Below are 21,381 nucleotides of genomic sequence, written 5' to 3'. Positions count from 1 at the left end.
TAAAAAAATTAAAATTTCCTTTATTATGATTAATTTTTTAAAATTAAGTTTTGGATTGACTTTTTTTTACTGAGTATGTTAGTGGTACTTTAAATGCTTTATAGGTTGAATGATAGTATCTGGACTTCAAAATAATTTTTGTTTTACATTTTCAAACTTAACTACCAGAATTTTATCTGGACCTCTATCATTATGTTGTTCCATGAAACTAAGTATAGCAGACTGAGTTAGTATAATGTGCTATGAAGATTTACTTAGCTGCCTTTCCATGTCCAAAATAAGGAAAGCACGTGTTAGACATATTTTCGCTATATTTCCTATGGTTGGGGAAGGTTTTTTTTTTTTAACTTTGATTTTTTTACCTTATCCACTTAGTTATGTTTTTTAAATAATATTTAAAATTCAGTGTGGGACTTCTCTTTGGATTTATGTTCACTTATTTTAGGAAATTTACTTTCATTTTAATAAATTAAATATTAAGGACAGATTATTAGATAAGGTATCTCTGTTACGTTCTTTAAAGAGGTCATACTCTATAGATTCTTTTCTTGGATCTTTTCCACTGACCTTTCGTATGTTGGTCAATGCTAGTTATTAAACTTTTTTTTGATAAAAGTAAGAATATAAGTACTTAGTACTATAGACAAAGGGCAGTTTTTTGTAGTATGTAATACTTCAAGAGAAGTTTATCAGTAATTGCACTTTTCACATAAATGGTAGTAAAGAAGGTTGGTTAGTTAAAATATTTTTTCTGCTGTATTTGAAATCTTTCTCATTTCTATATGAAAAACAAAAAATTTCTCTCATTTTGCTTTTCTTCTTAGATTTGAAATTCCAGAGCCAGAACCTACTGAAGCAGATAAATTGGCAGTAGAGAAAGGCGAGCAGCCAATCAGTGCAGACCTTAAAAGGTTTCGCAAGGAATACGTCCAACCAGTACAACTTAGGTTTGGCCTGAATATTATATTTTTTATGTGCCATTCGATTTTCAATACATAGTTAGCACAAAAGTTTTTACCTCTTAATTCAGATGTAGGTATTATTAATTTCATAGCAGTTTAAATTAAACTTCCAAAGTTGTTTTTATGTGCATCTACTCTTAATTCCCTGAAGAAATTTAATTATTAAAATATACTGTGTTATATGCATCAGATATCTCTAGTATGTGATATGTTATGCTTGCAGATCAGGGTACCTAATAAATAAAAATTATAAAATTTCATGAATTTTGCCTACTGTCAATCCCCCCTCCCCCTTTTTGTCTTCGTTGTCTCATTGTGATCATTTAGTAATTCTGGGCTTTTTTACCATTTATAATATTTATGAAAGTTCTAGTTCTTTCCTCACTCTTTTCCCACAAGATACATAGACATTTGTTACTTATCTAAAAAGTGTCATTTCAATAATTTTTTTTCATGCTTTTTCTTTTTAAAAAATTTTTACTGAAATATAGTTGATTTACAATCTTGTGTTAGTTTCAGGTGTACAGCAAAGTGATTCAGTTTTATATATATATATATTTTTTTTTCTTTTTTAGATTCTTTTCTATTACAGGTTATTACAAGATAGTGAGTATAGTTCCCTGTGCTATACAGTAGGTCCTTATTGGTTATCGGTTTAATAATTTCTAAAAATGTATCTGATAATAACATCTGCTGGTTGTTAGGTTACTCTGTGTGCCTAAGTGCTTTATCTTTTTTATCTCATCCTCACAACACAATTACTATTTCCACTTTGTTTAAGAGAAAATTGAAACCTAACAGGATAAAATAGTTTGAGATAGGTCATATGAAGGGAGTGACAGGAGAGGATCCACATCTGACTTCGTAAACCAGTGCTTGTTTCTTTGTTTCAGTGTTCACAGAGCATTGAAAATTGGAAGCTCCTTTGATTAGGCTTATTTATAGTCCAAGTGAAAACCAAAGTATTATCTGCCTTTTTCCATGGGAAAACTGAGATATCTTATTAATTGTATATGATCTAAATATTTTTTCCCTGTAAATGTTAAGTTTCCTTGATTAATATTAATGAATAAATTGACATTTTGAAACTGAGTATATTAACTGCTTATTTTTCAGGATGATTGCCACAAATAAATGCAGTTTTAGAGGAATGATAGTGCTCCCAACTATATGTCTGTCAGCCAAAACTTTTAATATGTCATTCTTTGCATAAGAAGATGAGATTATTTACCCCTGAACCATAAAGAAGTAATTAACTTTTTTCTACTGGCTGTGATGCATTTGTACTAATCCACACTCAAATTAAGCCCCTTGACATGAGGCACACATTTATGAGGTTGCTATATTAGAGCAGAATATAATATTAGACTCTCAGTCATATATGTTCTTTAAGTATTTATTTCTAAGCATCTTCTGTGTTCTCAGCCCTGTACTTGTAACTATAGTGAATACAGAAATAGCATAGAGGGACTTCCCTGGTGGTGCAGTGGTTAAGACGCCATGCTACCATCACAGGGGGCACAGGTTTGATCCCTGGTTTGGGAACTAAGATCCTGCATGCTGCGCAGCGCTGCCAAACAAAGAAACAGAGCATAGAATGTCCTCTTTGCCACTGTGATATTACAGTTTTATTGGGGAAAAGGGATACATGAAACAGTTGTATATTATTTTACTTTAAATGTCAAGTGTTTAAGTGGCTTAGAAAGATACAGCCTCATAAAATTTCAGGAAAGTTAGGGAAAGCATTTTGGAAGAGGTAAAATCTGAAATTGCTCCCAAAGGATATGTAGGATTTAGATAGATAGGCAGAAAGGTGATTGTTGGTATTCAGAGTCGTGAGAAATAGTATGAACAAATGCAGGAAGACAGAAATGAGGGTAGTGTGCAGAGGAAATAGGTAAGGAAAATGACTCAAGAGGAATGAATTGTATTGCAGGTAGTAGTAGATGAGATTAACTACATGGAATGGGCGGAGTTGTCAGTGGCCTTGAAATCCATGCCAAGTTATTAAACTTGGCCTATGAGCATTAAAGGTTTTTTAGCAATAATAGTAATTTTTATAATGATAGTAACTTTTTCCAACATTGTATTACAAAATTTTTACATAACGCAAAGGTGAAAGAATTTTACAGTGAACTGTACCACCTAGGACTCTACCACCTAGATCTACTGTTAGCAGTTTACTATCCTTACTTTATCACAGATCTATGGATTTATCATTCTTCTCTTGGTCCATTAATCATCTAATTTGGGGGACATATTTCAAAGTACATTTCTCTTTAAATACTTCAGTTTGTATATAATTAACAGTTCAGTATTTGTTTATTCTGTTGTTGTAAAATGTGTATATAATGAAACACACACATCTTAAGTGTACTTTGAATTTTTAACAAATACATCTCTATAATCCACACTCCTGTCAAGGTGTATAAGGTGTTACTTTCACCCGGCAAAGTTCCCTAATGCCCATTCTAATCAATTTTTGTTCTCATTGCCCAAAGCAGCTTTCAATTTCCTATATAGATTACTTTTACCTGTTTTATACTTTCATGTAAATGGATTTGTGTATTATATACTCTTTTGTGTCTGACTTCTTTCACTCAACATGCTTTTCAGCATGTTGTTGCTTATATCAGTGTTTGTTCTATTTTATTGCTGAGGTGGTATTCTATTATATGAATATACCACAATTTGTTTATTCACTTTCCCACTGAAGGACACATGGGTTCTTTTCAGTTTTTGATTATTATGATTAAAGCTGCTATGAAGTTTATAAGTCTTTCGTGAACATGTTTTTTCATATATCTTTTGTAAATAATTCAAAGTGGGAGCCTGGGTCATAGGGTAGGTGTGTGCTTAATTTTAAAAGAAACTGCCAAATCTTTTCCCAAAGTAATTGTACAATATTATACTCTCACCAACAATTAATGAGAGTTCCAGTTGTTCCTTATCCTTACCAGTATTTAGTGATGTCAGTGTTCATACCTTAGCCAAACAGGTGGGGTATAGTGATGATATCTCTTTATGATTTTAACTAGTATTTTTTCAATGATGCAATGTTGAGAACTTTTTATTGTCTGTTATTGGCTATTCGTATTTATTTGGTCAAGACTCTATTAAAATCTTCTGCCTATTTTTTATTGAGTTGTCTTTTCATTATGGAGTTGTAGTAGTGTATTGAGTAGGATTGGACGCCAGTCTTTTGTCAGATAAATGTTTTACACATATTTTCTCCCCGTCTTTGGATTATCTTACTTAATTTTGGTGAAATCTAGTGATGAGATTTTTTTTCTTTTACATGATAATTTTAAAATTACATTGGATTCTGTAGAAACTAGGAAGTAGAAAGGATGGAAGCAGAGTTATTTGAAAACTAGTGTTAGCCTAGAAGCTATCAATTTTGTGATCATTTGAAATACTCGCTAAGCCACTGAGCCAACCAGGCACTTAAGGTTGTTTTATTACAGATACCGTTAGTAATTTAAAATAGTTTCTTAGTCTGGGAAAAAAACTATTGTCTGACAGTTGCTGGGGTCGCGGGCAGTGGGTGGGAAGATAAACTAGAAATATTCATTGAAATAATGAAGGAAAAATGCTAATGTAATTAATATACAGTATCTGTATCTTCGTGATGGAGAATGGAATGTTTTATTTGTATAGATTGCTTAAATCTCTATTACTTAAATCTCTGTAATTATTTTTGACGTACTGTAAAACAAAATAGCTCTCTGTCAGAAATATTTTTGTCTTTTGAAATAAAAGAATGTGAACCTACCTGTAAATTACATAGAAATTTGATGATAGCACTTGAATTTAGAACCAAATACACTACATCTTAATTGGTTTTCCATTTTATGTGGAAAATATAATTGAAGAACTTAAAAGTTGCTTTTGTATTGGACAGAGTATGAATTTTCTACATATAAATAAAGAAAAAGTACTTTTCCAGAACATAAATGGATAAGTATAGAAGCCACGATTTTTATGCTTATAAATTTTTTAAAGTATAATTTTTGAATAATAAACAGTTCATGTTACTGAACCACTTAAGGTATTAGTTAAATAGAAATTAGAGACTCTTGAGTGTTATATTGGCCCTAGTATATATAAGTATCACCACGGCATTAGAGAAGTGAAAGAAGTATAACTGAATGCTTGGGTTTCACTAAAATATGTTTCTTTTCATTTTGTCAGGATCTTGAATGTGTTTCGGCACTGGGTTGAACACCATTTTTATGACTTTGAAAGAGACTTGGAGTTGCTTGAAAGACTAGAATCCTTCATTTCAAGTGTAAGAGGTATATTATTTGAAGATTTGATTGGATCTTCTGTCTCATGAGTTTTTTTTTTAATTTATGACTTTCAATTTAAGAAGCTAAACTATTTTTCATTTTTAAAAGGCAGAAATAACATTTGGAATAATTTTTATAGATTCTAAGGAGCTCACATGTGTTTAGAACCACCTGAAGTGTTAAAATCTTGCCTTTTGAAGTTTTTTAGGAGAATCTTTCTTTTTTAAGAAGTCAGAAGTCCTCTTTAGTAAATTTAAGCCCTTTAATGTTATCTCATCTCATGGTTGCCATTCCTTTAAATAATTAAATGTTTGTGTAATTTAATTTGTTTTCTTCTCCTCCTTAATCTTATTCTTCAGTTTTGAATGGTTAACAGATTCTTAAATAATATTTACTTCCCCTGGAAAAGTTTTTGGTGTATTTTTGACACCTGAAAGATAGGAGTTTCCTACCTGAAGTTTCAGAACACAGCCCATGAAATGAAACTCTAGGTGGTGAATATTAAACAAATGTACATATCAAATGTATGCTGTTGAATCAAGAAAATTCATGTTCTCTCTGATAGTATAAGGCATTAATTAAGAATACCATAATTAAGTCCAGCTTCTTTCATCTCCTGCTTGTTCTTCAAGGCAAATTTTACTTTAAATAGAGAATGTGATTCCTTTGTTTCAGTTTTGAGATGTTTAAAACACATTTTTATCATGTGTGCTTTAAAATTGTTTATAGTACTAAGTTAATTTTTAACTTAATGTTCTTAATGAAGACACTAGAGTATATGTGATCTAAGAAAATTCGAAAATACACACACATATTAGAATAAAGCAAGTAAATGATTTTGTTTAAAGGCCTTTCCTGTACAAGTTATACCTCAAGATAACTAAATAGTTGATGAGGGAAAGTTTTTAAAGAAGCATTGCAACTGATAAGTGAAGAAGGAATGATAGAATGAGAATATTACCATTTCTCAACTCCTAGTAACATAAAAAGAGAGACATTATATGCCTCTTTTCAGAAATAGTCTTGCAAGTATTCATGTCAAAAGTTTATCCTGGACCAGATCAAATCTGTATGTGTTGATTTACAGAAGATACAGGGACAGAGAAACATGGCAAATGATACCACAGAGATGGAATTGGCAAAATTCAGACTTGGGAAACTCCACAAGTGATTGAATTTCAACAAACAAATTGCAAGCAAAAATGAGAGATGAAAGGGGAACCTGTAGATGAAAGGAGACTTGACACATACTGACTCAATGCAATATGCAGATCTTGTTCAGATCCTATTTCATACAAACTAACTGTAATAAAACATGAGGCGATCAGGGAAATGTGAATACTAACTAGATATTTGATGATATTAAGAAGATATTGTCATTTTTATACATGATAATGGTATTATGGTTATTTTAAAGTTTTTAACTTTTAGATAATACTTAAATATGAATGAAATTATATGATATCTTAGATTTGCTTTGAAATAACATAAGGAGTAGAGGGTGGACATGAGTGGGGTTTCATGAAGGTGCATGAAAGTTACAGATTATACGAAGATTTGCAGTTGTATCTGTCAAGTAAAGGGCATTTTTGTTTGTGTTCTTTTTCTAGGGAAAGCTATGAAGAAATGGGTAGAGTCAATTGCTAAGATCATCAAGAGGAAGAAACAAGCTCAGGCAAATGGAATAAGCCATAATATTACCTTTGAAAGTCCACCTCCACCAATTGAATGGCATATCAGCAGACCAGGACAGTTTGAAACGTTTGATCTCATGACACTTCATCCAATAGAAATTGCACGTCAGCTGACACTTTTGGAATCTGATCTCTACAGGTAGACAATTAACATTAATTCGCTGCTCTGTTTTCAAGAACTTTGAACAGTTCCATCTATTTTCAGAACATTTTGAAAATTATTCATGTGTGCTTAAAAATACTTCATCTATTCTTGTGGGTTGGGAAGAAAGTTCATAGGACAGTTTTTAACTGTAGTCTGTTCTGCAGGTGAAAGTCATAAATTATTGCTCTTCAGGCCTAGATTAGGTCCTAGCAATCCTTCACAAGAGGAGTGGCAGAGAGAAGACTAATGCAGTACAATAGCAACCACTTTATAGACAGTCACCCAGCTCCTATTCCTAATACTTTCTCATCTTGCTTTAGTTTGAGTTGGTTCCGTTAAGACAGTATGGATGCTAGGCTCTGGGCAGCTAAGTAAATAGAATATTGAGTGAGATAAGCTTTCTTCTTTTTTTTTCAAATATGTAATCAAAAGGTTTTTTTCAATATGTAATCAAAATTTTAATGTGGGAATTGACTGGGTTAGGTTTGCAAGGCAAATGAGTAGTAACAAAATTTTTAGAAGAGTAAAGATTTCTTCACTTCTTTTAAGGAGTCTCAAATACTTTAGCTATTTGAAGTCAATATTCACTTTAAAGAAAAGTATATTTTTGAAGTAGTGTGATGATAAACCATACTTAAAACTTCTGAGCCATTTTCTTTTGTTTATAAGGATCACTAGAAATACGCTTGACTATTTTTATCTGTATCCCATCATTTGTCTTTATATATAAAGCAGTTCCTGCCTCTGTATCCACACAGATCACCCATTTACAACCTAATCTTTTAGCTTCATGGCTTTATCACGTCCAATGCCATTCTTTACTCCAAATCAGACATTTCCTATGGTCATAGTCTGAATCTTGTCATCACTCCAAATTTTATTCCAGAATTACTAACTCACACATCTCATACCTTCCTAACCACAGTTTTTTCTCTTTTCAACTTGCTTTATCAACTTATTTCTCTGTCATTTTTTTAAAACCACTGTCCTTCCCAGTACATTAGCCTCTTTCTGTCCTATCTCCTACCTCATAATTTAAGCTTTCTTCTTTCATTTACAACCCAGGCTCCTGTGAAGAGTGGAGGCCTTGCAAAAAAAACAAAAACAGAGTACAGGCCTTACAGGTAGTCGCCACCTGCCAGCCCCATCCAGAAAATAAACCCCTACCACTATCATTCCATCAAAAACTTTTCTGCATTCAGAAGCCGCTTTTAAAATACAAACACCCTTAAGAAGTTATCCTGATTAGCAGCCATTGTTTTTTTTTAAACTGGGATTACACAGGGAAAAGCAAGAATATATAAAGTTTAGTGTAAATGGAGAATGTGGGAAAGCACCAGATATAAAACTTTACCTTCTTTAGAATTGGGTTTCTGATTTGCCCTGACTGTGCTGTTCAGAATTTAGCACACCCATCAGAGTTTGTTACCATCTCATTCAGAGTGTCATGTTATATTTTAAGTAATTTGGAGTTCAGGTGGTTTTTGTTGATATTGTAGGATTTTTTTTGTAGGAAAACACAGTTTTTTAAATTGAAGTATAGTTGATACACAATATTATATTAGTTTCAGGTGTACAATATAGTGATTCAATATTTTTGTGGCTGTTTTATTTAAAGTTACTATAAAATATTGGCTGTATTACCTGTACTAAATATCTTTGTAGTTTATTTATTTTATACATAGTACTTTGTTACCTCTTAATTCCCTCCCCCTAATTTGCCCCTCCCCCTTCTCTCTCCCTACTGGTAACCACTAGTTTGTTCTCTATATCTGAGTCTGTTTGTTTGTTATATTCATTTGTTTGTTATATTTTTAGATTCCATATATAAGTGATAACATACAGTATTTGTCTTTCTTTGTCTGACTTCTTTCACTTAGCATAATATCCTCTAGGTTCATCCATGTTGTTGTAAATGGCAGAATTTCATTCTTTTTTATGGCTGAGTAATATTTGTGTGTGTGTGTGTGTGTGTGTCTCACAAATTCTTTATCCGTTCATCTGTTGATGGGCATTTAAGTTGCTTCTTTATTGTGGGATTTGTGATAGGTGGGAATGAAGGGACTTATTCCTTAGATAAAGAAAATAGTACAGAATCAGGTTTTTCCTTATAGTGTCACATGAATGGACATCAGGAATAAGGGAGCACTTAGCTCTATGTGGACCTACTTTCAGAACATAGAAATACCTTTGTTAAGTGATATGTGTATTATGGAAGAAGGGTACCATATGTAAAATACTGACACTCTTTGTAAACTAATTTCTGGTGAAATAATAGAACCACTTAAGAAAACTTACTTCCAAGACTGTTCAGAGTACCCATTTACACTCAAATCTACTGAACTTTTTTATTATTATAATAGCCAAGTCTGTAGGACAGTGATGGCAATGCCAATGGTCAATTTTTTTAAAATTATGTAATCCTGAATCACTGTATACAGTGATTTAATCTGCTCTTCCATCTGATTTTTTATTATTTCAGGTATTAAAAAAATATAGAAGATAATACAATGCGGGTGCATCAACAACAAAAGCATTACAAATAAAATTGAAACCCTTTGTGTAATTCTGTCTAATCCCATTTCTCTTCTTTCTTCCAAAGGATAACCACTATCTTGTATTTGATATTTACTATTCCCATGTATGTCTTTATAATTTATACACATACACACATTCATAAACAATATGTAGCATTATTTTGCACATTTTAAGGTTGTTTATACTGATATATCATTCCGTGACTTGTTTTTTACTTAAATTGATTCTAGCATTTGTTGCTGAGTATAGCTCTAGTTTGCTTATTTTAATTGCTATATTGTATTCCATTGTATGAATACTCCACAGTTTATCCAGTCTCTTGATGAGGAGCCTTTAGGTTGTTTGGGATTTTTCACTCTTGGAAACAATGCTTGACTGAACATTCTTAAAAATGTTTTCTTATAAACTGGTGTATCTAGAATGTATACCTAGGTGTACAATTGCTGGGTGATCTAGTATGTATATTTTCAGTATTATGAGATATTGCCAAATTATTTTACAAAAGTATCAAATTTTACTTGCACATCAGTGATGGAGAGTTCCCTTTTTATCCACATTTTTACCCATTTGGGTAAAACACTTCTGTTAGTGTGATAGGAATAAAATGGGATTTCCTTGTGGTTTAATGTTCTTTTCCCTGAGTAAGAGTTAAAGTATTTTTTCATGTTCGTGGCTATTCAGTTCTGTTTCTCTGTGAATTACCTGCTTCTATGTTTGTTCCTTTATCTTTTAGACTTGTCTTTTTCTTATTAAGTTTTAGGAGACCTTTAAATAATTTTGATACTAATCCTTTGTAGGTTAAGTGCATTGATTTTTGCTTCCACAGGAAAGTTCAACCTTCTGAACTTGTAGGGAGTGTATGGACCAAAGAAGATAAAGAAATAAATTCTCCAAATTTATTAAAAATGATTCGCCACACCACAAATCTCACTCTCTGGTTTGAAAAGTAAGTTTTTATTTACTTTGTCTTACTACTTCTTAATGTTATACTTCTATAATATTAAGTCACATATAAGCAAAAATTGTGGCTGAAAATATATTCTTTTCTATGTGGAACAAGGAACTTGCTTTCTAAGCCATGATTTTCTGTTTTCTTTTTTTTTGGTTAGGTGCATTGTGGAAGCAGAAAATTTTGAGGAACGGGTGGCAGTACTAAGTAGAATTATAGAAATTCTGCAAGTTTTTCAAGATTTGAATAATTTCAATGGTGTATTAGAGATCGTCAGTGCAGTAAATTCAGTATCAGTCTATAGACTAGATCATACCTTTGAGGTAAGTTTTAGGCTTAAATAGTTTATCCTTTTGGGGGGAGATAAAATTAATGTGAAAGAGATTCTTTCTACCACTGATCTTTTTGAGTAAATCCTTTATAAATCCATCTTACTCCTTAAACACAGTGATATCACAATATTAGAAAATACATCAATATAAGTGAGCCTAGAATTCATCAAAGAATATGAATTTTGGGGCTTCCCTGGTGGCGCAGTGGTTGCGAGTCCGCCTGCCGATGCAGGGGACACGGGTTCGTGCCCCGGTCCGGGAAGATCCCACATGCCGCGGAGTGGCTGGGCCCGTGAGCCATGGCCGCTGAGCCCGCACGTCCGGAGCCTGTGCTCCGCAAGGGGAGAGGCTGCGGCAGTGAGAGGCCCACGTACCGCAAAAAAAAAAAAAAAAAGAATATGAATTTTGTGACTGTTTAATATGCTTACCTAAATGTAATGAAGTTCCAAATGGATTTTTTCAGTGGTACATTGATTGTTTCAAATAAATGACAAAGAATTTTAAATATAAATGTACAAATTACTTTAATCACCTGTAGTATGTAGTCAAAGAAAGAGTAACATGGAGAAAATGCTTTCTAGAACTTAGTTTTTTTTTAATTATAAAATTGTGTATGTTTAGTGTTTATCATTGAAAATTCAGAAGATATAGAAAGTATAGAAAAGTTAGAGACTCAGCCACGCAAATGTATTTGCCTTTGGGAATGTGAACTTTTACAATGTTACTAGAAAGTAATCTGGCAGTATATGTTAAAATACAGATACTTTTGGACCCAGAAATAAAAGCAGTGGACTATAAAGTTAAGGTACAAAGATCTAGTTTCTGCAGCAGTAATTGTAGTCACAGAAAACTAGAAACAACCTGTGTCCATCAGTAGGAGAATGATTGGGTATGTTATCCTATACCTATGGCGTAGAATATTGGTTAGCTACAGAAAAAAAGTGAATAGAATCTGTGTATATTGTCTTGGAAGAATAGTTGTGACATTTAGGGGAAAATCCATTAAAAAATCTTTAGAAAAATTAATATGATTTCATTTTGATGGAACAAAACAGAACAAACTGTAAACGTGTAAGTGAGCTGCACAAGCATTGAGAAGAGTGTGGAAGGATACATACTCTTCTTTTCACATTGGTTCTTACCATGGGTTGTGATTAGAGGGGAATGGAGGGTTAGACTGATTTCATGTGTGTGTTTTTCTGTTTGGGTGTTTGCATGTTATTGATTTGTATGGACTTATATATATTAAAGATATTAATAGTCAAATATTGCCAAATAATCTATCTAATGGACTAATAATTTCAGTTCTCATTTTGAAAACTCTGAAGGAGTGTATTCATTTTGAGACGTTAAGCTTTAGTTTCTTAAAGTGTTGAATATTTATATTCAACAATATTTATAAAAATAGTATATGGTATAAAGAATGAAAATACAAAGAATACCTGTTTACCTGGCATCCAGTTTAAGAACCCCTCCCAGTCCATCTCCTTCCTTGCCCCTTCAGAGCCAGCTACTATGCTGAATCTGGTGCTTATCATTCTCTTGCTTTTTTCTATAGTTTTACTATTTGTATCTCTAAACAGTGTTGTTTCATTTTGCATGTTTCTTAATTATATATGAATATAATTCTTCTAAGACTTTTTTTACTCAACATATTATATTCCTAAAATTCATCCATATTGTTTCTTTTAACTATAGTTCATTCTTTTTTTATAGCTGTAACATATTAAAGAAATAACTTTACCAAAATTTATTTCTTTATTTGCTTATTTATTTATTTATTTATTTATTTATTTATTTGTTAGTTAGTTAGCTAATGGTCATTTGGATTGTTTATAGTGTGGCACTATTATCAGTAATATTGCCATAAACATTTTCTGCATCTATCCTGGTGCTTACATGCACAAATTTCTCTTAAGTTGTATACCTAGGAGTAGAATTATTGGATGATAGAATAGATAATGCCCAATTGTTTTCTCAAGTATTAATCATACCAGTTTATACTCCCACCAGAAGCTTGAGTTCTGGTGGTTCCACATTCTCGCTAACACTTGATATTGTCAGTTCTCTTTATTTTTCTAGTCTTGTGGTGTGGGTTTATAATTCCCTAATTTCTAATGAGTTTGAACCTCTTTTAAGATGTTTTATTGGCTCTTTGTATTGTGGAAATTTTTTACTTTTTTGGTTGAGTTTTTCTAATGAATTTGTATGAGTTCTCTCATATACTGGATTTTAATCCTTTGTCAGTTATGTGTGTTGTAAATATCTTTTTCCAGATTGAAGCTTCTATTTTCACCATTTTTTATGATGTCTTTTAATGAACAGAAATTCTTAATGTCACGTTTACTTATTTTTTCCTTTGTAATTTGTGCTTTTTGGTGTCTTGTTTAATAGATCTTCCTCTGTTACCTTAATGTTTTATCTTTCTCATTAAGTCCTTAATCCAGCTGGAAATGAGTTTTGAGTATGGAATCTAATTTCCATTTGGCTAGCCAGTTGATCTCACACATTTATTCAAAGTCCATTCTTTCTCTGTTGATCTGTAGTGTCAGCTGTATCGTAAGTTGAGTATCCATAAATGTGTGGGCCTGTTTTTGGTCCCTCTATCCTGTTCTTTTGATGTATTTGATTATTACTGTGCTAGTGCCGCATGTTTAAATTACTGTAATTTTATACTAGTTCTTGATACAGTGTAATAGGGCAAGTCCCCACCAATCATTCTTTTTCAAGAGTGACTTACCCTTTTTTTTTTTTTTTTAGTTCTCTGACCAGGGATTGAACCTGGGCCCTGGCAGTGAAAGCGCCGAGTCGTAACCACTGGCCTGCCAGGAAATTCCCAAGAGTGACTTACTCTTGACCCCTTGCTATTATATAAATTTTAGAATCATTTTAAGTTTAATGATTTTAAAGGTTGGGGTTTTGGTAAGAATTATACTGGTTCTATAAATCAGTTATGAAGAACTGACATTTTTACAATAATGAATCTTCCCAACTATGAACATGGTGTATCTCTCCATTTATTTATTTATTTAATACAGTTTATGGTTTTCTTGATGAAGATCTCACATGTTTTGTTAGATTTATATTAGAATATTTTAATAATCTTGTTTTCTTTGTTGATGATATCTAGAAATGCAGTTGATTTTTGCCTGTTGGTTTTGTATCCAGCAATATTGCTACATTCTCTCATTAACATTCTATTTGTAGATTTATTTCATGTCTTCACAGACAATCATTTCTTCTGTGAATACTGACAGTTTTTCATTTCAATCCCTAGTCTTTTATTTATTTTTCTTGTCCATTCTAGTTAGGACTTCTGTATAGTACTGAATAAAAGTTACAATGCAGTCACCTTTGCTTTTTCCTTAAGTTAAAGGAAATGAGTTGAGGGACTTCCCTGGCAGTCCAGTAGTTGGGACTTCGCCTTCCAGTGTGCGGGGGGTGAGTGAGTGGTCCCTGGTTGGGGAGCTGGGGTCCCGCATGCCTCACAGCCAAAGGGCTGGGGCGTGGAACGGAAGCAGTGTTGTAGCAAATTCGGTGAAGACTTTGAAGGTGGTCCACATCAAAAAAAATCTTTAAAAAAAAAAAAAAAAGGAAATGAGTTGAATCGTTTTCCATCAAGTATAATGTTTGCTGTCAATCTGTGTGTGTGTATCTATCAGGTTTAAAATAAAATAATTCATTTTTAATTAAAAAATGTAATAATGAAATATAAAATAAATGACTGCTTACTTGGTTTACTACATTTTTGTTCAGTTCTTGTCTCCCTCCTGCAGCCTTCTCCTCTTTACCAAAACCTTATTACCCTTAGCCCCAAAAGATCTTTCAGTGGAAAAATATTTGAATGCCATGGGATTATATTTTTCTCCAACAGCTATAATTTGAAACTCTGGCTAATCAGGATTATAACTAATAATATCCTGTGGAAGATTTTTTTATCGTTTAATCCTCTAATTTATATTAGAAAAAAATAAGTTTTAAAATTTTATATTTATAGGTAAGAAATCATTTCCAGCAAGTGCAGATAAAAATAGTACTCATCTCTTAATTTTAAAAATTGTTTTTCAAATATTTGCAAAATTTTAAAATTGAAAGCTCTGCATCTATAAAATATGATTGAATTGTAAAAAAGCAAATTATGCTCAGTTTATATATTTTAAAGGCATTGCAGGAAAGAAAAAGGAAAATTTTGGATGAAGCTGTGGAATTAAGTCAAGATCATTTTAAAAAATATCTATTGAAACTTAAGTCAATCAATCCACCTTGTGTGCCTTTTTTTGGTAAGTTACTAAAAATGGATTTATATTTTGAGGGAGAGTTTGTTATATAGTGAAAAGAGACTAGCCTCTAGAAGCAGATTGTCCTGATTTTATATCTGAGCATATTTGCTTTTACTAGCTTTCTATATTGATAAATAAAACCTAAACTCTGTATGTAAACTCTATCTATAAAGTGAAGATTCTAGTAATTACCTTGTAGAGTTGTAAGGAGCTCTGTGGGATCTCTAAGATCAGTAGTCTCATTCATGAGGGCACCTCTCAAAGGCCTAACCTCCTCATTCTATCACACTGGGCATTAGGATTTCAATGTATGAATGTTGAACATTCAAACCATAGCATGCACCAAAAATGTCTCCAGGCATTCCCAGATATCTATCCTCTGGGGGACAAAATTGCCCCCAGCTGACAACCACTGATTTAAATGAATCAGTAATTATGCATGAAAGAGGAACTGAAGATTTTCTTCCTGTCCAAAACTGAAGAATAATTCTTTTCTATCTAATTTACGGGCTTTGGGAGGGCAGAATTAGTTTATAAATTTGTAGTCTTATTAACCAGAATTGGCTTAAAATTAATATATTTATCAGTAATCATTTAAGATCATTGGCATTAAAGATTTATAAGAAATATTAAAATGGCTAGAATAGATTTAACACTTACAATTTAGACTTTGTGAATGAATCCTCCCTTTTATTTTAGGCTATTAGACTAAGAAATGGCAAATTAAGCTCTTTATAAACCCTAGTTTTCTTTCAATTTTAAATTGTTTCCATCCATGTAAAAAAATTCTTAATGTAAGATTGATTATTAAATATATCAGAGATTTTAGTAGTAAGAACTGCTGTATTATAGGATGTCTTTTGGTTTTACTAGATCAGTTGTTTTCCCAAATGGTTAAGTAACCAATTTTAAAACTTTTCTTCAAACACTTTTTTTTACTAGGAATATATTTAACAAATATTCTGAAGACTGAAGAAGGGAATAATGATTTTTTAAAAAAGAAAGGGAAAGATTTAATCAATTTCAGTAAGAGGAGGAAAGTAGCTGAAATTACTGGAGAAATTCAGCAATATCAGAATCAACCTTACTGTTTACGGATAGAACCAGAAATGAGGGTAAATATTTTCTTTGCTTTTCTTTAAAAAGAGAACACGTTAAATCCTCTGCCCTCTCTAAGATATGGCATAACCATACATTATGATCTTTATTTTGCTATGAAAATAATGAGTTAATTTATCAATAGATAGGAGTGGTGAATAGTAGATATTCTGCAGTAACAGTCTGCAGTTATTAATATTATTAGGCACTTTGTCTTGACATTGTTGTTTCTTTGTGCAGCTGGTTTAAGTAGCACTTTCAAAAAATGAATGACAAAGTGGAATGAAAGAAACTTTCTCATATCCACACAGTAAAAAGAAAATCCACTACCAGTACTATCATTGATTGATAGACATTTTAGATATTTTATATGTGCCAATGTAACATTAAGTAATTAATCCCTTTATAAGAACATTGCATTTAAATAGGGGAAGGGGTTGGGAGAGTGGTGTGTATATATGCATAGTAAAAAATGATTTTTTTAAAACATTTTCTCACTTGGTATTCTGTTTTGAGCAATAGTTCATAATACTGATTCTGTGGTACTATAAGATGTGAAATATCTTCTAAATTAGAGTAAATTACGGTATTATGTTTATAGTGAGTTTTATTATATTATACTTATTTGAAATTCAGAACATATGATAACTATCAGAATAAATTCACCTTTCACATTAAAAATTGTGCTACACTTTCAGATGTAGTCTGCAGGCTGGGCATGTTGAGTGAAAATGGTCACTGTCATTCCCATCCTCCTAAATTGTAAGATGGTAACTATTCTTTGTTCCCAGTTCAAAACAAAGAACCCTAAAGTCCTAAGAAAAAATGACCTGAAGTATGCAACCATTATGAAAATATAGACAGATACTTGCTCTAAAGAAAATTGTCACCTATTTCATCCCCTTCTCTCACTATTTAGCTAACCCTCTGTGATGTGGTGCTTCACAGGGCTAAAGAAATGTTCTTGAGGGAATTCCCTGGTGATCCAGTGGTTAAGACTCTGTGTTCTCACAGATGAGGGCCTGGGTTCAATCCGGGGTTGGGGAACTAAGATCCCACAAGCTGCGTGGTGCAGCCAAAAAAAAAAGAAATGTTCTTGAAGCCCAGATTAGAGTTCACACTGTATTTCCTCCCAGAAATAATGTTACATTGTAGCTGGGTATAATTAAAATAGTAATTTTAGCATTCATATCTCAGTAATTCCTAATAGGTTTCTGTGATACGATCTAGACATCCTACTGTTGTTTAAAGCATTCTTTTGGGGGTTAGGGGCAGAGAATGCTTTCTTTATAGATTGACTCAAAGTAAGTTTAAAAAGTAGATAAAGTAGCTAATCACTTTCAAAGCATCATTAATCAAACTAAATAGTATTTAAAAAAATAGAGCAAAGGATGAGAAAATCACAATTATAACTTTATAAAAGTCTTTAAATTACTGTTGGTCCATTTGATTTAATTTAGCTAACCTGAATATAAAAATAAATTGTTTCTATATTGTTAAAAGAGTAATATCATTTTCTTGAAATTGGCAGAATGCCTGAAAAATGGAAGAATTTTATACTAGAAATTCTAAAGCTCATTTTGCCTACTGCTAAAGCTAGAACCCAGAACTTATTTGTATATATGCTTCTAAGCTACTTCAAAATTAAATAAAGCTAAATCCAGTAATTTGCTTCTAAGAAATTTTTCTAAGGAAGTCATCAGAAATGCACAGAAAAATTTATGCACAAGGAGTTGATAATAACAATAATTATTACTGTAACAGCAAAGAATTAGAAAACATCTATGTGGGTTACTACCTATATGGAAATTGGTGAAATAAATTCTGGAACATCCATCTGATGAAGTATTATATAGTTAAAGTTTGTATAATTTAAGGTAAATAAACCATACAGAAAAAATTTAGTTGAATACTTTCAAAAGGCTAAAAATAGCTATGTGGTGATCCCAATTTTGCAGGAAAAAAATTACAATATATGTATCTGTACATATATTCACACACAGAGTTAAAACATTGGAAGGATATTCCAATAGTAAAATGTTAACAGTGAGATCTCTGGTTGGTGAGATTACTGTTTATTTTTCTTTTTGTACTTTGTTAAATCATCTAAATTTTTTACTTAAAAACTTATATTTTATAAGCAGCTCATGCAGCTCAGTATCAAAAAAACAAACAACCCAATCCAAAAATGGGCAGAAGACCTAAATAGACATTTCTCCACAGAAGACATACAGATTGCCAACAAACACATGAAAAGATGCTCAACATCACTAATCATTAGAAAAACACAAATCAAAACCACAATGAGGTATCACTTCACACCAGTCATAATGGCCATCACCAAAAAATCTACAAGCAATAAATGCTGGAGAGGGTGTGGAGAAAAGGGAACCTTCCTGCACTGTTAGTGGGAACAGTGCTTTGTGACCACCTAGAGGAGTGGGATAGGGAGGGTGGGAGGGAGGCTCAAGAGGGAGGGGATATGGGGATATATGTATACATATAGCTGATTCACTTTGTTGTATAGCGGAAACTAACACAACACTGTAAAGCTATTATACTCCAATAAAGATGAAAAACAAAATTTTAATATATGTCTGTTTTATAAACTAGTATATAAATAAATATTTATAAATAAACTAATTTATAAAACAACATGTAAGCTTGGAAAATATTTTTTTAGTAAAGACAAAAAAGTTACTTTGCTAGAGGCTAACATAGATATGTTTATATAATTGTTCTTGAAATTACTTTTGAATAGACTTTAATACAATTTATCTCTATTTTTTTTCTGATCATCAAAGTTTCATTGTGGATTATAACTATAATTCTGTTTTAATCACTTTTGACAACTTATTACTGATGATCATTTTGTTGTTATAATGGGTAGGAATGTTAACTGAGGGATACTGAGCCATTAAGATAGTAATAAATGAAAAATCTGTTCATCTTCTTAGAACAACATTAAGACTGGAATATACAACTTACATAAAAACTTTATACTTTTATCTGAAAATAGAGAGATTGGAATCAGCAATTCTTGAGGACTTTTCAGACATTAGGATCTGTTAATTTGTTGATGATATTTTTGTATTAAACTGATGAAGTAAACGTTTTAATAAAATCTAAAATATGTACTCATGGATATTTGTTTAATTCCAGAGGTTCTTTGAAAACCTTAACCCCATGGGAAATGCTTCTGAAAAAGAGTTTACAGATTATCTGTTCAACAAGTCATTAGAAATTGAACCCCGGAACTGCAAACAGCCACCTCGATTTGTAAGTCCATTACAGTTTTGGAAAAATTTGTTTTTTAAAACAATGCTGTCTTTAGTGTTCAACAGACTATTTCCATTAAAATTGTACTTTGCTTGAATAGCTGTTTTTAAGTGTTTTGTTTTGCAGTGTTTATACTATTTCTAAAATTATATATACTGTAGGGGGAAAGTTAGCATTTTGATAAAATCTGGTTCATCCTTTATCTTAGTACCACTTGTTTATCTGTCCATTTTTGATCCTTCCTAGTATAAGGGGAAAAGCTGTGAGAAAGTGAGAACCTAAATGGCAGGTAGCTAATGGAACAGGAAATGAAAAGACCTGGGAAGGAGTAAGGAGAGATATCAGTTCTTCTGACGTGACCCTCGCTCCTGCCATAAGAGCACCATTGTCCGTAGTTACCACTGGAACCCACCTCTCTCGCTAAAATTTGCTGCTATACAGTAGTTCCTTTTATTCCTGGGGTTCGCAGTGACAACAGAAGTAGTAGAAGACCAATTCTAAGTAGCTGAAAGTGAAGCAAGGTGTGGAAGGAAGTAAAAACATTTGTGATACACCAACTTCGAGCCGGGTAGTTTCATGTTACCTCATCTCCACAACAATTGTATGATATTGATCTTACTCTCATTTTACAGACGTGAAAACTGAGGCTCGAAGGAGTTAAATAACTTTTTCAAGGCTTGCATAGCTAGATATGGGCACACTTGAGGTTTTAACTCAAGTTACCTGAATCTGAGTTCATGTTTTTTCATTAGGTTACCACTGGGAGAGGTTTTAAAAGGGAGTAGAGGTTGAAGGTGGGAGATAATGATAGCAATTTTTTCCAAAGACTGTAAAGTATCATTGTGGAGGTTGGTCATTTATTATTAGGGAGGGGGAAGAAAACGGTCTTTTTTTTCTAAAGCACCTAGCATAATATGTTGCATATATTATGTCTACAGTGAATATTTGTAAAATTGATATCAGTAATTTGAAGAAGTTTAGGCTCAAGTGTTCAGGGAACAAACAGTTGTTTTCACACAGATTTCGCAGTATTTTATTTCTGTAGTATGAAAAGAGGTTTACTTATACAGTATTTGAGTCAATGTTACAATTAAGCCAGTCAAATCCCAAAGCGTTCCACTGGAATGTTACAGACTGTCCTTGCAGACTGGTATTTATTGTACTCTCTTAACTGTATGCTAAGAATTAATAACGTAATACTAAGTCATAATAAATAAAGTACATGCGAGTTTGTAATCGTAATTATATTTGCTTTTCCTAGCCTAGGAAATCAACTTTCTCTTTAAAATCTCCTGGAATAAGGCCTAATACAGGCCGACATGGCTCTACCTCAGGTACTTTACGAGGTCATCCAACACCATTAGAAAGAGAACCATGTAAAATAAGCTTTAGTCGGATTGCTGAAACAGAGCTTGAATCAACAGTGTCAGCACCAACCTCTCCAAATACACCATCTACTCCACCAGTATCTGCTTCTTCAGACCTTAGTGTGTTTTTAGATGTGGATCTCAACAGTTCCTGTGGTATGTATTTGATGTAAACTATTTGGCAAAAAAAGGAATCTTGTGTTTCAGTTAATTCTTTTCATCATTTTAATTAGGAAACTGTAGAATCCTTTGCAAACTATATTAGTGTGAAAAGTGACATCTATATGTGAAAATAGTGATTAACATGGGAGTAAAGCATTATTTGTGCATTGTTTATGCATATTATTTTCTAATTTATTCATTCAACAAAGATTTATTTAGAACCTTTTGAGCCCCAGTGCTACTCTAAAGGGGAGCAGTAGACAATGAAAAAGAAAACAAAGCA

At 32.3% G+C, this 21,381-nt stretch overlaps 1 protein-coding gene across 1 annotated transcript in view; it reads left to right on the top strand.

Annotated features, from left to right (window-relative positions):
- SOS2 (SOS Ras/Rho guanine nucleotide exchange factor 2) overlaps nt 1-21,381 on the top strand; it is a 99,518-nt gene that overhangs the window by 67,062 nt on the left and 11,075 nt on the right. Inside the window, exons 12-20 of the mRNA XM_032618892.1 lie at nt 825-947; nt 5,157-5,260; nt 6,865-7,087; nt 10,458-10,577; nt 10,741-10,903; nt 15,075-15,192; nt 16,135-16,307; nt 19,453-19,569; nt 20,831-21,092. Coding sequence (XP_032474783.1) covers nt 825-947; nt 5,157-5,260; nt 6,865-7,087; nt 10,458-10,577; nt 10,741-10,903; nt 15,075-15,192; nt 16,135-16,307; nt 19,453-19,569; nt 20,831-21,092 — 1,403 coding nt within the window. The remainder of the gene's footprint in view (nt 1-824; nt 948-5,156; nt 5,261-6,864; nt 7,088-10,457; nt 10,578-10,740; nt 10,904-15,074; nt 15,193-16,134; nt 16,308-19,452; nt 19,570-20,830; nt 21,093-21,381) is intronic.

The sequence above is a fragment of the Phocoena sinus genome, chromosome 2 (genome assembly GCF_008692025.1).
Source record: "Phocoena sinus isolate mPhoSin1 chromosome 2, mPhoSin1.pri, whole genome shotgun sequence".
Taxonomy (NCBI): domain Eukaryota; kingdom Metazoa; phylum Chordata; class Mammalia; order Artiodactyla; family Phocoenidae; genus Phocoena; species Phocoena sinus.
This window is presented reverse-complemented; position numbering and strand designations above follow the sequence as displayed.